The 19,695-nt window shown below is 41.2% G+C and overlaps 1 protein-coding gene across 1 annotated transcript in view; it reads left to right on the top strand.

Moving 5' to 3' along the window:
• Nucleotides 1-18,225, top strand: part of gle1 (GLE1 RNA export mediator) — a 56,429-nt gene extending 38,204 nt beyond the window's left edge. Inside the window, exons 13-16 of the mRNA XM_087998205.1 lie at nucleotides 1,909-2,013; nucleotides 7,919-8,001; nucleotides 10,142-10,205; nucleotides 15,698-18,225. Coding sequence (XP_087854331.1) covers nucleotides 1,909-2,013; nucleotides 7,919-8,001; nucleotides 10,142-10,205; nucleotides 15,698-15,766 — 321 coding nt within the window. The 3' untranslated portion in view covers nucleotides 15,767-18,225. The remainder of the gene's footprint in view (nucleotides 1-1,908; nucleotides 2,014-7,918; nucleotides 8,002-10,141; nucleotides 10,206-15,697) is intronic.
• The last annotated feature ends 1,470 nt before the right edge of the window (nucleotides 18,226-19,695 follow it).

Below are 19,695 nucleotides of genomic sequence, written 5' to 3'. Positions count from 1 at the left end.
CATGAAGTTGTGCTGACTCTGCTTGATTATGTGTTTCTCAATGTCCTAGTATTGCATCCTTTAAAATAGACTGTAACATTTTACCAATGACAGATAATAAGTTGTTAGCTGTTTGGTTTGTCTCCCTTCCCATTTTGAATAAGGGTGTTACATTGATAGTTTTTCAATCATCTGGGACTTTTCCAGAAATTAATCATGTTGGGAAGATTGCTACCAGTGTAACTACCATCTCTGTAGCTCTTCCATCAGTATCCTCAGATGCAAACCATTTGGTCCAGGAAATTGTTGGCCATTGGCTCCATTAGTTTTCCTACTACTTTTACTGTGATTGTTATTATATGTATTTCCTATCCACCTTTCGCCCATGATTTAGTATTTTTGGAATGCTTTAATGTCCTTTGCTGTGAAGATTGATGCAAATTACTTATTCAACCCATCAGGATTATTCCTGACTCCCCATCAATATTTCCCCAGTCTCATTCTTTAAGTGGCCTATGTTAACTTTGACGTCTCTTTCCTTTTTACATCTTTAAAGAAGCTTTTAGTGTTTATTTTTATATAGCTTGTTAATTTGTCCTTATGATTAATTTTCTCCCTTTTTTGATCATCTTTTGTGTTTAAAACTTTCCAATCTTCTGGTTTAACACTGAAATTACCACACTGTATGTCGTCTTTTCTTTCAGTTTGATGCCATCCTTAACTTTTTTGATTTACTATGGTTGGCAAGATCCTTCCTCCTCATTGGGATATAACTTTGTTGTAAACCATAAACTCTTTTCTTAAATGTCTGCCACTGTTCTTCAACTGTCTTTGCTGCTGGACTCCTTTTCTAGTTCATATCAGCCAACTCTGCCCTATTCCTTTATAATTACCTTTATTTAAGTTAAGTACACTCTTTCTGATCCAAATTTCTCCCCCTCAAACTGAATGCTAAGTTTTCCCATGTTTTGGTCACTGTTTTCTAGGGGAACATTTACTCTGAGATCATTTATGAAACCATGCTTCATTGCATATACAATAGCCTGACCTTTGGTTGGATTTGCAATGTATTTTTTGAGGGAGCTGTCCCAAATACACTGTATAAATGGTTTCCTGTGGCTACATGTATCAATCTGACTTTCCAAATGAAGGTAAAAACAATGACTGCAGATGCTGGAAACCAGATTCTGGATTAGTGGTGCTGAAAGAGCACAGCTGTTCAGGCAGCATCCGAGGAGCAGTAAAATTGACGTTTCGGGCAAAAGTCCTTCATCAGGAATAAAGGAATGAAGATTGAAGTCTCTCATGATTAATGTACTACCTTTTTTTTTGCATCTCTCATCATCTCTTGATTTATTCTCTGACCTATCATATAATTACTATTGGGGGCTGGGTGCCTATTCCTGCCAGTTTGGTCTCCCCACTTGTTAAGATGACTTTTTTTCTGTTGTACATATTCCAACCCATTATTAACAAAGCCATCCCACCACCTTTTTCTTCCTGCTTGTCCTTTCAAAACCTCACATACCCAGCTTTGATCTCCTTTGTAATAATGTAATGGCTACAAGACCATACCCAACAACCTTGGTGTGCGCTGTTAATTCATTTATTCTCTTCTCATTACTGCTTGCATTTAAGTCAAGGGACATTAATTATTTCTTTTTGCCAACATTTCTCTGTATTTTGATTCTATTTGTTGCTTTTTCATGTTCATGCACTCTGTCCCTTTGTGTCCCAGTAACGCCACCATGTCCCTTTGCTTTGTAAACCTATATGTTCCCTGTTCATAAACACCCCTGAATAATTAGTTTACAGTTCAACCTTCTCATTTCAAAGAGCTGCAGCCTAGACAGTACTGTTGTTTGAGTCTTCCAAATGATTGAAGTTGGCATGTGATCACTATTTAATCATTGTTTCTTCTTTGCTTAGGAGCATCCTCATGGGCTGAATCATGCTTGGCACTGGCTGGCTCAGATGTTGAACATGGAGCCACTGGCTGATATTACTGCAACACTGCTGTATGACTTCTTAGAGGTGTAATGCTTTTTACAATGCTATCCCATTCTCTGATACCCTCTCTTTGACACTTTACTCTGTATCTAGTATCTTCAAATATCTCCATAACCTCCAGCAAGTTAATATTTAAAAAAAAAATCTTTGGGATGTTTTTGTCACTGGCAAGGCTGGTCTTTTTGCCCATCCATAATTACTGCAATTGAGTTGCTTACTAGTCCATTTCAGAGATTAGTTAAGAGTTAACTATCTTATAGATAAGAAAAGCAGGTTTATTTCCCTAAAGAACATTAATGAGCCAGATGAAGTTTTCATATCAATCAGTGATTGTTTCATAGTCATTCTTACTGAAACTAAATTCCACCAGCTGAGGTGAATTTTTAAATTATGTCTCTGGAGCATTAGCCTGAGTATCTGGTGTAGTGACGTGAGTGCCACAAAAATTCATTCATGGGGCATGGGTCACTAGCTGGCCAACATTTATTGTCCATTCCTTGTGGCCCTTGAGAAGGTAATGGTGAGCTGCCATTTTGATGTTGCAGTCTGTAGCTGTGGGTTAACACACAATGCCCTTAGGAAGCGAATTCCACTGTTTTGACCCAGTGACAGCGAAGAAACAATGACATACTTCCAAGTCAGGATGGTGATTGACTTGAAGATGAGCTTGTAGGTAGTGAGGTTCCCATGAATCTGTTGCTGCTGTCCTTCTAGATAGAAGTGGTTGTGCGTTTGGAAGGTACTGTCTAGGGATCTTTGCTGAATTTCTGCAGGACATAAGCAGGGATTGTCATGCTTACGGAATCATACTGTAAAACATCATACCCAAATGTTCATCATAGAATCCCTACAGTGTGAAAACAGGCCATTTGGCCCAACAGGTCCACACCAACCCTCCAAAGAGTAATCCACTAGACCCATTTCCCCTAACCTACTACACTACACTTACCCCTGGCTTATGCACCTAACCTTACATGACCCTGAACACAATGGGCAATTTAGCATGGCCAAATTCACCTAACCTAATCTTTTGATAATGAGAGGGAACCGGAACACCCGGAGGAATCCCACACAGGCAACCACCCGAGGCTGGAATCGAACTCGGCTCTCTGGCGATGTGAGGCAGCAGTGCTAACCACTGAGCCACTGTGCTGCCCTTTATCTTGCAGTGGGAGAACACATTTGGTGACAGTGACCACAACTGCCTCACATCTACCATAGCCATGGAGAGGGAAAGAAGCAGATACCATGGGAAATTGGGGAAAAGGAAATTATGACGTTATCAGACAGGAGTTGAGAAGTACAGATTTGGAGCAATTGTTCCACAGAGAGTGCACAATAGATATTTGGAGACTGTTTAAGGAGCAAATGTTGTGAGTGATGCATAAATTGTTCCTCTGAGACAGGCAAGAAGAGGTAAGATTAAGTATCCTTGGATGACGAGAACAGAGGAACTTCTGGTCAAAAGGAAGAAGGCAATCTACGTAAGGTGGAGGAAGCAAGGATCTAGCACAGCTTTAGAGGATTACAGGCTTGCCAGGAAGGAGCTCAAAAATGGACTGAGGAGAGCCAGGAGGGGGCACGACAAAGGTTTGGCAGGAAGGATTAAGGAGACCCCAAAGGCATTTTACTCATACATGAGGAATAAGAGAATGATCAGGGAAAAGTAGGGCCGATCAAGGGTAGAGCTTAAAAATGTGTTGCTGGGAAAGCGCAGCAGGTCAGGCAGCATCAAAGGAGAAGGAGAATCGACGTTTCGAGCATAAGCCCTTCTTCAGGAATGAGGAGGGTGTGCCAAGCAGGCTAAGATAAAAGGTAGGGAGGAAGGGCTTGGGGGAGGGGTGTTGGGAATGCGATAGGTGGAAGGAGGTTAAGGTGAGGGTGATAGGCTGGAGAGGGGGTGGGGGCGGAGAGTTCGGGAAGAAGATTGCAGGTCAAGAAGGTGGTGCTGAGTCTGAGGGCTGGCACTGAGAAAAGGTGGGGGGAGGGGAAATGAGGAAGCTGGAGAAATCCGCATTCATCCCTTGTGGTTGGAGGGTTCCTAGGCGGAAGATGAGTCGCTCTTCCTCTGGGCGTTGTGTTGCCATGGTCTGGTGATGGAGGAGGCCAAGGACCTGCATGTCCTTGGCAGAGTGGGAGGGGGAGTTAAAGTGTTCAGCCACGGGGCGGTTTGGTTGGTTGGTGCGGGTGTCCCAGAGGTGTTCTCTGAAACGTTCTGCAAGTAGGCGGCCTGTCTCCCCAATGTATAGGAGGCCACATCGGGTGCAGCGTATGCAGTAAATGATGTGTGTGGAGGTGCAGGTGAATTTCTGATGGATATAGAAGGATCCCTTGGAGGGAAGTGAGGGGGGGAGGTGTGGGCGCAAGTTTTGCATTTTTTGCAGTTGCAGGGGAAGGTGCCGGGAGTGAAGGTTGGATTGGTGGGGGTGTGGACCTGACGAGGGAGTCGCGGAGGGAGCGGTCTTTCCGGAACGCTGATAGGGGTTGGGAGGGAAATATATCCTTGGTGGTGGGGTCCGTTTGGAGCTGGCGGAAATGATGAAGGATGATCAATGTATCTGGAGGTTGGTGGGGTGGTAGGTGAGGACTAGTGAGGAGAGCCAGGAGGGGGCACGACAAAGGTTTGGCAGGAAGGATTAAGGAGAACCCAAAGGCATTTTACTCATACGTGAGGAATAAGAATGATCAGGGAAAAGTAGGGCCGATCAGGGGTAGAGTAGGGAATGTGTATGGCATCTGAGGTGATAGGGGAAGCGCTAAATGACTTCTTTGCTTTGGTTTTCACTAAGGAAAAGGACCTTGTTGTGAATGAGATCTTTGAGGGGTGGGGAAACAGGCTTGAACAGATCAAGCTTGAACAGATCGAGATTGAAGAAGTTGATGTGCAGGACATTTTGGCAAACATTAAGATTGATATGTCCTCAGAGCAAGGCCAGATTTATCCTAGGTTGCTTCAGGAGCGAGAAAGGAGGTTGTTAAGCCACTTTGCTTCCTCCCTCTCCGCTGGAGTCATAGCGGAGGATTGGAAGGAGGCAAATGTTGTTCCTCTTTTCAAGAAAGTTAATAGGGAAATCCCTGGCAATTACATTCCAGTCAGTTTTACGTCTGTAGTCGGCAAAGTTTTGGAAAGAATTATGAGGGATAGGATTTATGACTAATTGGAAAAGCATAATGTGATTAAAGGCAGTCAGCATGTCTTTGTGAGGGGCAGATTAACTCACAAATCTGAGTTCTTTGAGGAGGTGATCGAGACAGGTTGACAAAGTGGATGTGGTGTACATGGATTTCGGCAAGGCATTTGATAAGGTTCCCCACAGTAGGCTCGCTCATAAAGTCAAGAGGTGTGGGATGCAGGGAGATTTGGCTATCTGGATTCAGAATTGGTTGGCTGACAGAAGGCAGAGAGTGGGTGTAGATGGAAAGTATTCTGCATGGAGGTCAGTGGTGAGTGGCAGCCCGCAGGGCTCTGTTCTTAGGCTTCTGCTCTTTGTAGTATTTATAAATGACTTGGATGAGGAGGTTGAGGGGTGGGTTAGTGACACAAAGTTTGAGATTGATAGGACCAAGGGCTATTGCAGGCTGCAGCGCGACAGGATGCAGAGCTGGGCTGAGAAATGGCAGATGGTGTTCAACTTGGATAAATGCGAAATGATGCATTTTGGAAGGTCGAACTTGAATGCTGAATATAGAATTAAAGACCAGAATCTGTGGAGGAACAGCGGGATTTGGTATTCAAGTGCATAGATCTCTCAAAGTTGCCACCCAAGTGGATGGGATTGTTAGGAAAGCATCTGGTGTTTTGGCTTTCATTAACAAGGGGATCGAGTTTAAGAGCCGCAAGGTTCTGCTGCAGCTCTGCAAAACCCTGGTGAGACCACACTTGGAATATTGTGTCCAGTTCTAGTAGCCCTACTATAGGAAAGATAGAGAGGCTTTGGAGAGGGTGCAAAGAAAGTCTAGGACGCTGCCTAGACTGGAGGGCATGTCTTACAAGGAGAGGTTGTCTGAGTTCGGACTTTTCTCTCTGGAGAGAAGGAGGAAGAGAGGAGACTTCATCGAGGTATAGAAGGTAATGAGAGGCATGGATAGAGTAAAAGCCAGAGACTTTTCCCTCGGGCAAGATTGACTGCCACGAGGGGTCATAGTTTTAAGGTGTGAGGAGTAAGGTATGGAGGCGATGTCAGAGGTACATTCTTTACGCAGAGAGGTGTGAGCACAAGGAATGCGTTGCCAGCGGTAGTTGTGGAAGCAGAGTCATTAGGGACTTTTAAGCGACTGCTGGACATGCACATGGACACCAGTGAATTGAGGGGAGCGTAGGTTAGGTTATTTTATACTAAATTAGAATTAATCCTCGGCACAACATCGTGGACCGAAGGGTCTGTACTGTACTATGCTGTACTTTTCTATGTTTAGTAAGGAGGACTTTTCATTGACAGTGTAGTTTCTGTTGTTGTCTTTTCCGGTGCTTAGGTCAATGCTACGTGGTCCATCTAGTTTCATTTCTTTGTTGCAACTTCATAGTGATTGATGCAACTGAGTTTCTTGCTACTCCACTTCAGAGGGCGGTTGAGATGCAACCATATTGCTGTGGGTCTGGAGTCACATGTAGGCCAGACCAGGTGAGGATGGCAGATTTTCTTCCCTGAAGGACATTAATGAGGCAGATGGGTTTTTCTGACAATCGGCAATGGATTCATCATCATCAGTAGTTTCTTAACTCCAGATTTTTGTTTATTGCCATCAAATTTCACCATCTGCCATGGCAGGTTTTGAACCCGAGTCCCCTGAACATTGCTGAGTTTCTGCATTAATGCCATTGTGTAGCAATAATGCCAATAAGCTCTCGCCTTCTACATTGAGTCAGCATGACTTTCTGAAGGGAAAATCATGCCTGACTATTAGGATTCTTTGGAGAGGTACCAAGGAAGATCAGTAATGGTAACCAGTAGATGTAATATGAATGGATTCCTAGAAGGCATTTGATAAGGTCACAGACTTTAGACAAAATAAGATAAGAACCCATGGTGTTGGGGGTTGTGTTTTAGGGTGGATAAAGAATTGGCCAACTAATGAATAAAATTGGGATAATGGTAGGCATTTCAGGATGGCAACCGGGAATGGTATAATTTTATGACCGCTAGACTATTAATCCAGAGACCAAGGGGTTGTTCTGCGGACCTGGGTTTGAATTCCCCATCACTGGTGGAATTTGAATTCGGGGTGGGGGGTAAAAATCTGAATTAAGGATCTAATGGTGACTATAAAACCACTGTCAAAAATATAGGACTAACCATCAATTGGTTTTTGGTTCTTGTTTAAATCTGACACCATAGCTTCAAATTCCTTGTGCCTTTTTTTTTGTCAGTTTATTTTACATAAAGCAAGGAAATTAAGCAAAATCTTTACAGGATTTTAAGGCCTTTTGAAAAGTGTAGAGGAGATTTGCTGGAAGGAAATTGGGGTGTGGAATGTCAGAGCAGAGATGGGTAAGAGGCTGTTGAATAGAGATATTCAAAATCATGAGGGCTTCTGATGGGGTAATTTGAGAGAAACTGCTTCTACTTGCAGCAGAATTAAATACTAGAGGACCTCAATTTCAGGTATTTTGCCAAATGAGCCAATGGTTGGGTGAGATATTTTTTCATTTATGCAGTGAGTCATTGTGATCTGGAATGCACTGTCTGAGAGCCTTGTGGAAGAGGTCGACAATGACTTTTAATAGGAAATGGGATGTATACTTGAAAAAAAAATGCAGAACTATGGGGTAAGACCAGAAAAGTAGGACAAGTTGGATGAGTGTCAAAGAACTGACAGAGTAATCATTAGTTGGATGATTTTATCTGAGCTATGTAAACTTGCGTAATTCTTTGAGAAACCATGTTTTGCTGAACACTTCACTGTCTGTCATTATTTCCTTCTCTAACAGGTCTGTGGCAATGCCTTGATGAAGAAGTACCAGAACCAGTTCTGGAAGATGATCGTCCTGATCAAGAACGACTACTTCCCCAGGTAACAAAAGCTCAAGATCAAGGATTCACAGAATGGTTAAAGCATGGAAAAGGTCACTTGTCTGTCGCATCTTTGCCAACTTTTTGCAAGAACATCTTAGCTATTCCACTAGTTATTGGTGAGGTTCCTCCTTACCTCGACCCCAGTGATATTCAGAAGGCTTACCATGGGTTACACAAAGATACACTCAATGTCTTATGTGGCCATGTTTAGAATTTATCGCACTTTCCTTTAATTTGCAGACAATTTGAGATACTGTTATTAAAAAAGATACTTGCATTTCTATCATCTCTTTCACAATCTCAAGCTGACTGAAATTAGTTTAAAGAGCAGAGGTGTTATACCTGGTGTCCTGGCTAATATTCATCCCTCAAACAGCGTAATTAGAAAAGAGATTATTTGGACATTATCATTTTGCTGCTTGTGAGAGCTTGCCTTGTACAAAATGGCTAGTATGTTTCCAATATTACACCAGTGACATACACTTCAAACTTGCTTTGATGCCTATGGAGCACTACAATGTTGTGAAGTCATGGACAGTATCACAAGCATGTAAGTCTCTTTCCTTCATGAGCTCAGCAGATTCTTAAACTATGTAGTACTTTGCTATTCTATTGGCCTGTTCTAAATGAGACACACAAGATAATCAGACAGTTAGATCGGGTTGACAGTGAGAGCCTTTTTCCTCGGATGGTGATGGCTTGCACGGGGGGGACATAGCTTTAAATTAAGGGGTGATAGCTATAGGACAGATGTTAGTGGTAGTTTCTTTACTCAGAGTAGTGGTGACATGGATCACCCTGCCTGCAACAGTAGTCGACTTGAAGAAAGTGAAGGCTGGTGATCAGAGCTTAAAAATGTGTTGCTGGAAAAGCGCAGCAGGTCAGGCAGCATCCAAGGAGAAGGAGAATCGACGTTTCGGGCATAAGCCCTTCTTCAGGAATGAGGAGGGTGCGCCAAGCAGGCTAAGATAAAAGGTAGGGAGGAGGGACTTGGGGGAGGGGCGTTGGGAATGCGATAGGTGGAAGGCGGTTAAGGTGAGGGTGATAGGCCGGAGAGGGGGTGGGGGCGGAGAGGTCGGGAAGATGAGTCGCACTTCCATCGCCAGACCATGGCAACACGACGCCTGGAGGAAGAGGTGCCTCATCTTCCACCTAGGAACCCTCCAGCCACAAGGGATGAATGCGGATTTCTCCAGCTTCCTCATTTCCCCTCCCCCCACTTTTCTCAGTGCCAGCCCTCAGACTCAGCACCGCCTTCTTGACCTGCAATCTTCTTCCAGACCTCTCCGCCCCCACCCCCTCTCCCGGCCTATCACCCTCACCTTAACCACCTCCCACCTATCGCATTCCCAATGCCCCTCCCCCAAGTCCTTCCTCCCTATCTTTTATCTTAGCCTGCTTGGCACACCCTCCTCATTCCAAACAGTAGTATACTTGTCAATTTTAAGGGCATTTAAATGGTCATTGAATAGGCATATGAATGAAAATGGAATAATGTAGGATAGATGGGCTTCAGATTGGTTCCACAGGTTGGTGCAACATTGAGGGCCGAAGGGCCTGTATTGTGCTGTGATGTTCTATGTTCTAAATCTTTGGTCTCATTCCTAAGAAAGGGTATACTGATTTGAACTGATTCTTGGGATTGGTGGGGGAATTGCCCTATTGAGTGAAGTTGTTTATATTTGCTAGTCTTTGAAAGGAAATGAGAGGTGACCTAATTGAACCACACAAGTTTTTCAAGATTATCATACCGAGAACAAAGGACTATAGTGTCAGTGTATGTAATCAGTACTTTAGGACTAAGATGAAAAATTTCTTTACTCAGGGTTGTAAATCTTTCCCCCAGAGGTTATGGGTCGTCACTTATTAAGTATATTGATTTTTTGACAGAAGTTGATTTTTTGGTGGTGGGGGGGGCGGATACTAAGGGGTGTGGGGATAGTTTGGAAAGGTGCATTTGAGGTCAAAAATTAGCTCCTACATAGCAGCCAAAAAGGTACTTTATTGATTTTCAGTAGTTCAAAAAGTCATATTCTTTATGCAATTTAGTTCTATTTTATCACAGCTGTTCACAAAATGTGCTTTAATCCGTGTATGTATAATTTCTTTATAAACTTCACCTATTTCACTTTCTGTAGAATTGAAGCAGTTACAGGCACCGGGCAGGTTGGAGCTGTGATCAGGCTGCGCCAGTTTCTGGAGGTAAAAGCTCTTGTTTTTTTTGTGTGGAATTAATTTCTTAAATCCCAAATCTGAGATTCCTGACAACATGAACGTAAGCCATAGGAGCAGAAATTAGGCCATTCAGCCCATAGAGTCTGCTTCGCCATTCAATCATGGCTGATAATTTTCTCAATCCTCATTCTCCCACTTTCTCCCCATAGCCCTGAATCTCCTTGATACTTAAGAACCTGTCTATCTCAGTCTTAAATATACTCAATAACCTGGCCTCCACAACCTTCTGTGGTAATGATTCCATAGATTCACTACTCTTCTGGCTGTAGAAGTTTAACCTTATCTCTGTTTTAAAAAGTCTTCCCTTTACTCTAAGGCTATTCTCTTGTGTCCTAGTCTCTCATACCAATGGAAACATCTTCCCAACATCTACACTGTCCAGGCCAGTCAGTATTCTGTATGTTACAATTAGATATAGAATATAGACCCCTTGGCATCATGGTAGCCCACAAACCCATCAAAACACTAAAACAGCAGCTAATGAACTTGAAAGACCCTATACAGACAACAAGCAAAACTAATGTCATTTACAGAATACCAAGAACTGTAACAAACACTACATTGGACAAACAGGCAGAAAACTAGCCACCAGGATACATGAACACCAACTAGCCACAAAATGACATGGCCCTCTCTCACAAGTATCCTTACATACAGATAAGGAGGAACACCACTTCGACTGGGACAACACATCCATCCTAGGACAAGCCAAACAGAGATACGCACAAGAATTCCTAGAAGCATGGCATTCCAACCAGAACTCTATCAACAAACACATCGAGTTAGACCCCATCTACCAGCCCCTGAGAAAAAGAACAGGAAATGACATCACCATAGGAAATGACATCACCAACCCAAAGAAATCCAATCATATACATAGAAAGCAGGAATCATGTACACTGCTTCGCCTGAGGCCCACTGAAAATGTTACCTAGTATGGTGACGAAACATCTGGAAATGCATCTTCCAGCTCAGCGAGAAAACCTACATCCAGAACCTCAACCTGAGCTACAAATCTTCTCAAAACTCTCTAGGCATGATAGTGTCATTTAAAATGTATCTATACAAAGGGAACAGAGGGATACAGATCCTTGGAAAATAGGCGACAGATTTAGATAGAGGATCTGGATCAGTGCAGGCTTGGAGGGTCGAAGTGCCTGTTCCTGTGTTGTAATTTTCTTTGTTCTTTGTACATCATTGGAGTAGTATCAAACAGGATTTGAATATGAAAGGGAGGTAGAGACAATTTAGTTGTAAAAAATTACATAGCATCTCGTCTGTCTCGTGTTATGTTTCAGGAAACCACTTAATGAAGGACAACTTTGAAGTCAGTTTTTACTCAGCTTAATGTTTATTTATAGAGTGAAACATTAAAAGTCTATATCTGCCAACTCAACCACACTACAGATTTGCTAGATGTATCTCTATACTCTTTGGAGCAACTGACAACATAAAATAATTTACATTTTGCAGCCTCTTAAAGGGGCACTGTAGCAACAGCACAACTATTAAAGGAAATTTTTACTGAGATTAAAAGAACATTTTAGGGAAATTGATGCATTCCAGCTCCTGTAGTGCCAACCAATTGTGAAAAGCCTCAAATGTGCCAGTGGCCAACATGACACCTGGAGTTGATGTCAATATTTTCTGTTTTATGATACACCTCTGCAGTAGCTGGAGCTTGAACCTGGGCCTCCTGGCTCAGAGATAGGTGCACAAGCACTATACCTCGAGCTTTATCTTTATGTTCAAGATATTTTCTAATTAACCTTCTCAAAGATGTTATTACACATTTCTGGTGAAAGTGAGACTTGAATCCAGGCCTCCTGGCTTAGAAGAAGGGACACAACCACTGTACCTCTTTAAGTTCAAGTTAGTTTTCTTATCAGCCTATTACACACCTTTGGAGCAGGTGGGACTTGAACCCGGAACTCCCTGGGTTCTAGGTACACTACCACTGCATCATCAGGGTCCTCTTTAAACTCAAATGAAACTCTAGTTGATGCCCTCATTCTGCATTTAATTAAACACAATTGATATTTGTTCATTGGCAGATATGTCTTCAGTTGCCTATGGTAGAGCAGATACCAAAGGTATTGATCTCTCAGCTGCTTGGTGGGTGTCTCAATTTTATCCTTACGAGGTCAAACAGTTATCTAAACAATGGTGACTTAAATAGCTTCAGATCCACGATTCTACACTAGATTTGCAAGTGGCGTAACATTGAGACAGGAATAATTTAATTATTTATTTGACAAGAGTGGGCTGATTTAATGCTTGGCTTGACCTGGATAAATTGAATCTGATTTTTGTCCTCAGCACGAGCAATGTTTTCTCAGACTGCCATGTCATTCTGCTCAGTGTTCCTAATATCTCCTTGTGTGCCCTTGTGTCAACATTTTGTTCGTGTTTCTGAAAAGTGCCGGGAATGATTTATTACATTTCTTTTTACTACGCTATATGATTGCACATTGTCATTGACTGACCTTTCATTTCATTGAAAATTATGCGTAAAACATTTCCCATTGTCAGTTCCTAGATTCTCTGTCCTCGTCTCTATCCCCATCACACTTCTCAGTCTTGTATTGGACCAGACCAGACCCCTCATAATATTTTAAGGAAGAAGCCTAGACCCTAACTTTTTCTTTCTTTTATAGGTAAATGTGAAATGGGTGTTCCAGATGGGATGCAACTGGTCAAACTACTTGACATTAAGCAAAACACAATTTATTTAAACAGTATAGTTAAAATACAAACAAAAGGAAGAGGAATTTAGAATAGCATAGCTATTGGAAAACTTAACCCAATAATAGATACAGTACTCAATACTATTTAACTGTTCCAACATAGCAACATCCCATAAACGAACCCCTTGGCAAAAAGATAAATTCAGACACTGATTTTATTGCAGTTTCCCAATCCAGGAAGGAATAACATCAAGAGAGATTTCATAGACTGTCACAGTTAGGAATCGGTTTACTGAAGATTACAACCTCCTCCGGGACCCAAACAGCTTCCACTGCTACAGCTGGGAGAACTGACCATTCCCCTTCCCATTGTTACAGCCATTTAAAAAAAACATAAAGGCCTCCTCTGACTGTTGACTTGGCCAGTCTCCTGTAGCCACTTTGGCACATCTGCCTTTACAACCTCTCTTCAAAAAAAAACCCAGGACAAAATAACCTTTTCAAAGTGACAGCATCACCACAGTCTTGTATTTCTCCTCAGTCTGAACATCTTGAGAGTTGTAAAGCAAACATTTCTGGTCTTAATCTCTTTAGGATTGTGCAATAATACAGCACAGGAGGAAGTAATTCAGCCCATTATACCACTGTGGGCTCTCATCCCACTCTCAGTTCTTTCTTCCTCTTAGACCTGGAAGTACACTGACTTTCTAAACGGCAGGTTAGACCTTTGCGGAAGAGTTCTGGGCAGAACACACAGCTGAAATTTATTTATGTTGCAAGTTGCTATACTATGGAACTTGATAAATACTTGAGCAAAAATTTAAAAGTCCATTGAGAAAGAGCTAGACAGAGGAACTGACTAGTTACTGTTTCAAAAGTCAACAAAGGCACCATGGGCTAAGTCACCATCTGCTGTGTTGAGTGATTCTAATTTTACCCCAAATGCTGCAGACTTTAATTTGTTTTTTTTTGCAACATTGCCATTCCCTTTACAGTATAATGTTCACTTTTTTTTGCTTGGGGTTATTATACTTGACTTAGAGCTTTTATTTTTAGAATTCAAGTGTTTTTAATGTAAACAATTTCTTTATGATGATACAACTTGCTGCATGTTGAATTTCTGATCATTAAAGATTGATTTGACTGGAGCTTTTATCACCCAAGATGAGAGAGCTGAGAGGGGCCATAATAGAGTTGCTTATCATGAAAGGAGTTGCAGTGTAGGTGTAAAGAATGTGTTTCCACTTGTGGACAAACCCAAAACTAGGGCCATAAATAAAAGATAAAATTGCCATAGTCTTACCACACCATGGGGCTGCTCCCTCATTAGAGAGAATCAACTAGTGCTGGTTTCACCTGGGGGTGACCATACTTCAGGTAAAGGGAGAGGTTAAGAAGGAGACTATTTCATGATAACCTCAGCAGGTGCAGGGCATGAATCCATACTGTTGGCATTACTGTGTGTTGCAAGACAGCCGTCGAGCTAACTGAGCTAACCACTCCATGAGGGCCATAAAAATGATAGTTACTAATTCTTCTTGATTTAACTGTGCAAATACTGGTCTAGTCGGGTCCACAGTGCCACAATTTCCATTACAGATAGGGCAAAGAGGCAGTCCCGAATCCCCTCCAGACTTGGGGATTGAATCATATGCTTTTGGCAGCAATCAGATCCAACCAATTGAGGCCCTTCTTGTAACTGCATTCTATGTCTGTAGCTAGGGATAAAGATGGTAGAGGCTCTGATTTTGTTATATCGAAACACACAATTATCTGTTGTATATGCTGGAAAGATTTGCAAATTGATAGTCAACCTGTTTGGTATCTTTCTTGGTCATCAAGTCCTGGGTGGCACTTGAACCAGAGTTTCCCATAGGAAATTTGGGAGAAATATTTTTATATGAGCAGTGGTGAAAATTTGGAGCATGCTACTGCATTTGAGATGCATTTAAGCAGAAGTAGCTAAACATGAGGGAGACAGGAATAGAAGTATATGCTAATAAGGGTAGAGGGGAAAGGGTGTGAGGAGACTTTTGTGGAGCACTAAAATGGCCTAGAATCATAGAATCCTGACAGTGCAGAAAATCTGCAATGACCCTCTGAAAAGATCCCACCCAGATCTAGCCTGCAACTTTATCCCCATATCACCATGGCTAACCCATGTAGGCTGCAGATCCCTGGACACTATGGGCAATTTAGCATGGCAAATCCACCCTACACATCTTTGGACTGTGGGACGAAACCAAAGCACCCAGAGGGAACCCACGCAGATAAGGGGAGAATGTGCAAATTCCATACGGACAGTTGCTCCAAGGCTAGAATCGAACCTGGGTCACTGCTGCTGCGAAGCAGCAGTACTAACTGCAGAGTCACCATGCCGCATGCCTATTTGGGCCAAATGGCCCATTTTTATGCCATAAATCCCATGCATTAAACAGGAGACTGTCCGTTGTCTGTGTTCTCAAACTCCATTTTACTATGCTGTATGATACTGTTAATTTTATCTTTGTCTTATTAGCAGATTTTGTCCGGTTGCTTTTGTTAATAAGAGGCAGTTGGTTTTTGTTGCAATAAAATTTATTGGCGATTTATCCACAGTACTTGCCCATCTTCCTGGTCACCATCTGTGTTGACATGTTGCTTGCTAGCAGTCCTGGCTAAAGAACAATGAAAATTGGACTGCGGTGTAATTTTGTAACTGTTCAGATTAATTTTCAAAAAAAAGTGCATTCCTTGAAATTAATATCGATTTTTCTGATTATTCTATTTCAGAAATGCTTGAAGCAAGAAGACTTTCCTCTGCCAAAGGGTTACCTGCATCCTGCATTCTGGAGATCATGACCATTTAAAAGATGCATTAAAAAGCCAAGGAAATCAGAACTGCTCATTGAAGTCACTTTTAAAAATTTTATAGTTACATTAAACACAAGGTTTAATTTAAGTGGGTTCATTGGAACGTTTTCCATTTTATTCTTTGGTTTTGCACTCTCTCCTTGGTGCTGATGATGTCTTCATGCAATGTAAAAAAAAGTTATGCAGTTCTCTCAACTATAAAAACTATAGGATGTCATGTTTCTGAACTAACCTGTGATGCTTTGGTTGTTGACTGTTTTTTGTTTATATTTATTATAACGCTATATTGAGCTAATCTTGTGGCTATCATGATGTGAAACGATTGATGTCCATCTTAATTATAAAATCATCAAGTATAGTGTAATGAAAACTAAGGACAGTTGTTTTGTACAGTTCAGTGGATTGAAGGAAACCTTGTGTAGTGCTGCATGTTTAAATTTTATGAAGTGGTTATTACATCTTATCAGTGTCCTTCTATTGCACATTAATAATGTCACGAATGGACCAATGTGTGAACTGCAAAATACTTTGCTTTTGCTTAGCAAAGTGTCTGTTTCATTTTCTTTTGAAAAGAGTTGTCTTTTTAAAATATATTTTCCTCCAATAGCCATGAAATATGAGTAGTTTGGTGGTGGGGAGGGAAAATGCCAGACAATATGTTCACGTTGTCCATGAATAGTATTTTTCTTGTACAGAGGAGAATCATGAGTATTTAATAATCCACTACCACTGCCCTACCTCCGTACCCTCTTTCAGTGAGTTCAATTCAACCCTGTTTGAATAGTGACTGAGGTGGGGTGTTCGTTAGGTAGATGATTGTTTATTAGTTTCTACCTCCACCCCCTCTTGCTATCTTTATCAGTAGGGTAAGAGCATATCCTTTGCTTGGAGCCACTACAAACAAAGCTGAAAACTGGAATAAGATTACGACATTTTGTTTGGTCACTCCCTAGCCTTGACATGTTAGGCAGTAGTCTACATGTCAGTGTGTGTTTTGACCTTGTATGCTAGTATTTTTGCTCAAATAGCCCTCCATTTTATTTCATTCACCCAGCCTTATCACATATCCTCCTCTTCCTTTCTCCCTCATGCGCACTGAATACACCTAGAATCTCCTTTACTGGAAGTTGCTGCCAATATTGAACCTCTGGATTGCATTGTATTTACAGCAAAGAAACAGGCCATTTGGCTCAACAAACTCTTGCTGGTGTTCATGCATCACACAGTTCTCCTGTCTCTCTGCATCAATACCTATCAACATAGCCTTCTGTTACTTTATCCCTTAAGTTTAACCAATTTTACCTTAAATTTATTTACACTATTCACCTCAACTATTACCTGTCATGCCACATTATGTCCACACTGACAAAACAACTTTCTGTCAATCCCTTTTGGATTTTTCAGTGACCATCTTGTATTTATAACCCATAAATGGAAAAATATATTCCACACTTAACCTATCTAATCCCCAAGTTTAAAGAGCTCTGTCAGGTTACCTCTCAACCTTCACCCTAGTAGAGAAAATGTGATCAAATATTTTTTTATCCAAAATAAAATAAGAAATTTTAGATACCACTTTTTTATTTTTTTAGATTAAAATAGATTTACACAATTGAAGGTAAGTATGGACCATGAGTCTGATACATATGTAACTAGAAAATATGTATTTTTGTGATAAATTCTCAAATAAACAAAATAGAATTCTGTTTGTAAATAATTATTGAATAGGCTGTTGACCACTCAAAGGATGTGAATGGAAACTTTGAATAAGTTATTATGAGTATGGTGAAGTGTTGTCCTTTGGCTTTCAAAGAGAATTGTACTTATTCAGATATAGGCTGTTTTGATTAGAAAATTAGGCCCTAAACTGCAACGGTAACTGGATTTACCTCTATGGATTACTTCTTGACCAGGACTGGAAGTGGTGACCTAAAGCAGGCAGGAAACAGATCAGATTATCAGCTCAATATCACACGTGTAACCCATACAGACCACGGGAGAGATAGTGATGAGAAATAATAGAACAATTTATGAATACTTGGTTCGCAAGCATTCATAGCCTCACTTTAATGTTAAGAGCACCATTTGAGATCCTATTCAGTGTTACCATCTTTTTCAGTGAAGAACGTTTGTTTCTATTGAACTGATGTAAACTTCCCTAAATGTGGGGAGATTTTTTTTAAAGGCATATGTTAATATGTGCACATCTTTATCAACTACTTCAATGCACCATGAATTGTTCTAAGGCAATCAATATTGGGTTTGGTCTTCTCATGTATCAACCTTTCCCTACTAATACAGACCAAGGAGGTTCCTGAATTCAATCCCATAATTCAGCTGGGGTCAGCCATGACATAGTACAACTTGACCTCTGCTTTCCTGGGCTAGGCACAAAAGGGACCATTGTTATAAAGTATGAGTCAGTGTGAAATAAATGACTAACTGCTCGTGGAAGTTTGTGACCTCCTTCGTTTGATTGTGTACAGAGTTCAGTATTTCAATTATCAAATTATATTAAATCACTTCTTTTAACATATTAGATTCTAAGATGTTGAAAATCTGTCACTGTAAGCGGAATAAAACACTGGCAAAGTAACCTGCTGCTACATATATTGTACATATTCTATTTTGTTGCATCGTGGAATTGACTGGTTATGCTCCTACTGTAATTACTGTAAAAGATCTAGGACAAATCAGTGGTGATCTAAATGCTAGCACATTGTATTAAGAATTTGTAAGTTAATATTCCATTGCAGGATATTTTGATGCCAATTTCCCCGATTGTGCAATTGACAAGCAACAATGTGTAGCTGGACTCTTAAGTTTTAAGTTTCCAAGTTCAATACCTCCTCTTTTGCAGAGTTACTTGATCTGAGCCAGAGTGGCAACAGTCCTATTACTGACCCCTGCTACACCTTCAAAATATCATGTTAAAACAAAAAGGTTAGGATATTTCACAGAAATTACCGAAAGATTACAACACAGAAAAAGGCCAATTAGCCCATTGTGTCTGCTGCCACCAGCTGATAAATAGACCACTCAAGCTAATTGCACTTTTCAGCATTTTTTCCTGAGCCTGACAGGTTATCCAGGCACTTTTTAAATGAATCAAGAGTTTGTTTATTCTACCCTTTTGAGCAGTGAATATCAGACCTCCCACCACCATCTGAGTAAATAAGTTTTCTTCATCTCTTCTAATCTTGCTAACAAAACTTGAAATCTAAATCCCCAGTCACTGATCTCTCTGCCAAAGAAATTAGGCTCTTCCCATCCACTTTATCCAGATTATCTCATTCAACACTTCCTTCATCCTCATCTGTTCCAAGGAGAACAACCCCAGCCTATGCAACATTTCCTCATAGATAAGGTCCCGGATGATTGGAAGATGGCTGTTGTAACCCCCTTGTTCAAGAAAGGATCAAGGCAAAAGATGGAAAATTATAGGCCAATCAGCTTAACCTCGGTTGTTGGTAAAATTCTAGAATCCATCATTAAGGATGAGGTTCCTAAATTCTTGGAAGAGCAGAGTCTGATTAGAACAAGTCAACATGGATTTAGTAAAGGGAGGTCATGCCTGACAAACCTGTTGGAATTTTTTGAAGAGGTAACAAGTAGGTTAGACCAGGGAAACCCAGTGGATGTGGTCTATCTAGACTTTCAAAAGGCCTTTGATAAGGTGCCACACGGGAGGCTGCTGAGCAAGGTGAGGGCCTATGGTGTTCGAGGTGAGCTTCACACGGATGATCCCTGGAATGACAGGTCTAACATATGAGGAACGGCTGAGGATACTGGGATTGTATTCGTTGGAGTTTAGAAGATTAAGGGGAGACTTAATAGAGACGTACAAAATAATACATGGCTTGGAAAAGGTGGATGCTAGGAAATTGTTTCAGTTAAACGAGGAGACTAGGACCCGT

Source organism: Chiloscyllium plagiosum, unplaced genomic scaffold (genome assembly GCF_037043375.1).
Source record: "Chiloscyllium plagiosum isolate Xiang-an unplaced genomic scaffold, Cpla_swu_hap1 HiC_scaffold_21, whole genome shotgun sequence".
Taxonomy (NCBI): domain Eukaryota; kingdom Metazoa; phylum Chordata; class Chondrichthyes; order Orectolobiformes; family Hemiscylliidae; genus Chiloscyllium; species Chiloscyllium plagiosum.
The sequence above is the reverse complement of the archived record's forward strand: the minus strand, read 5'-3'. Positions and strand labels throughout refer to the sequence as shown.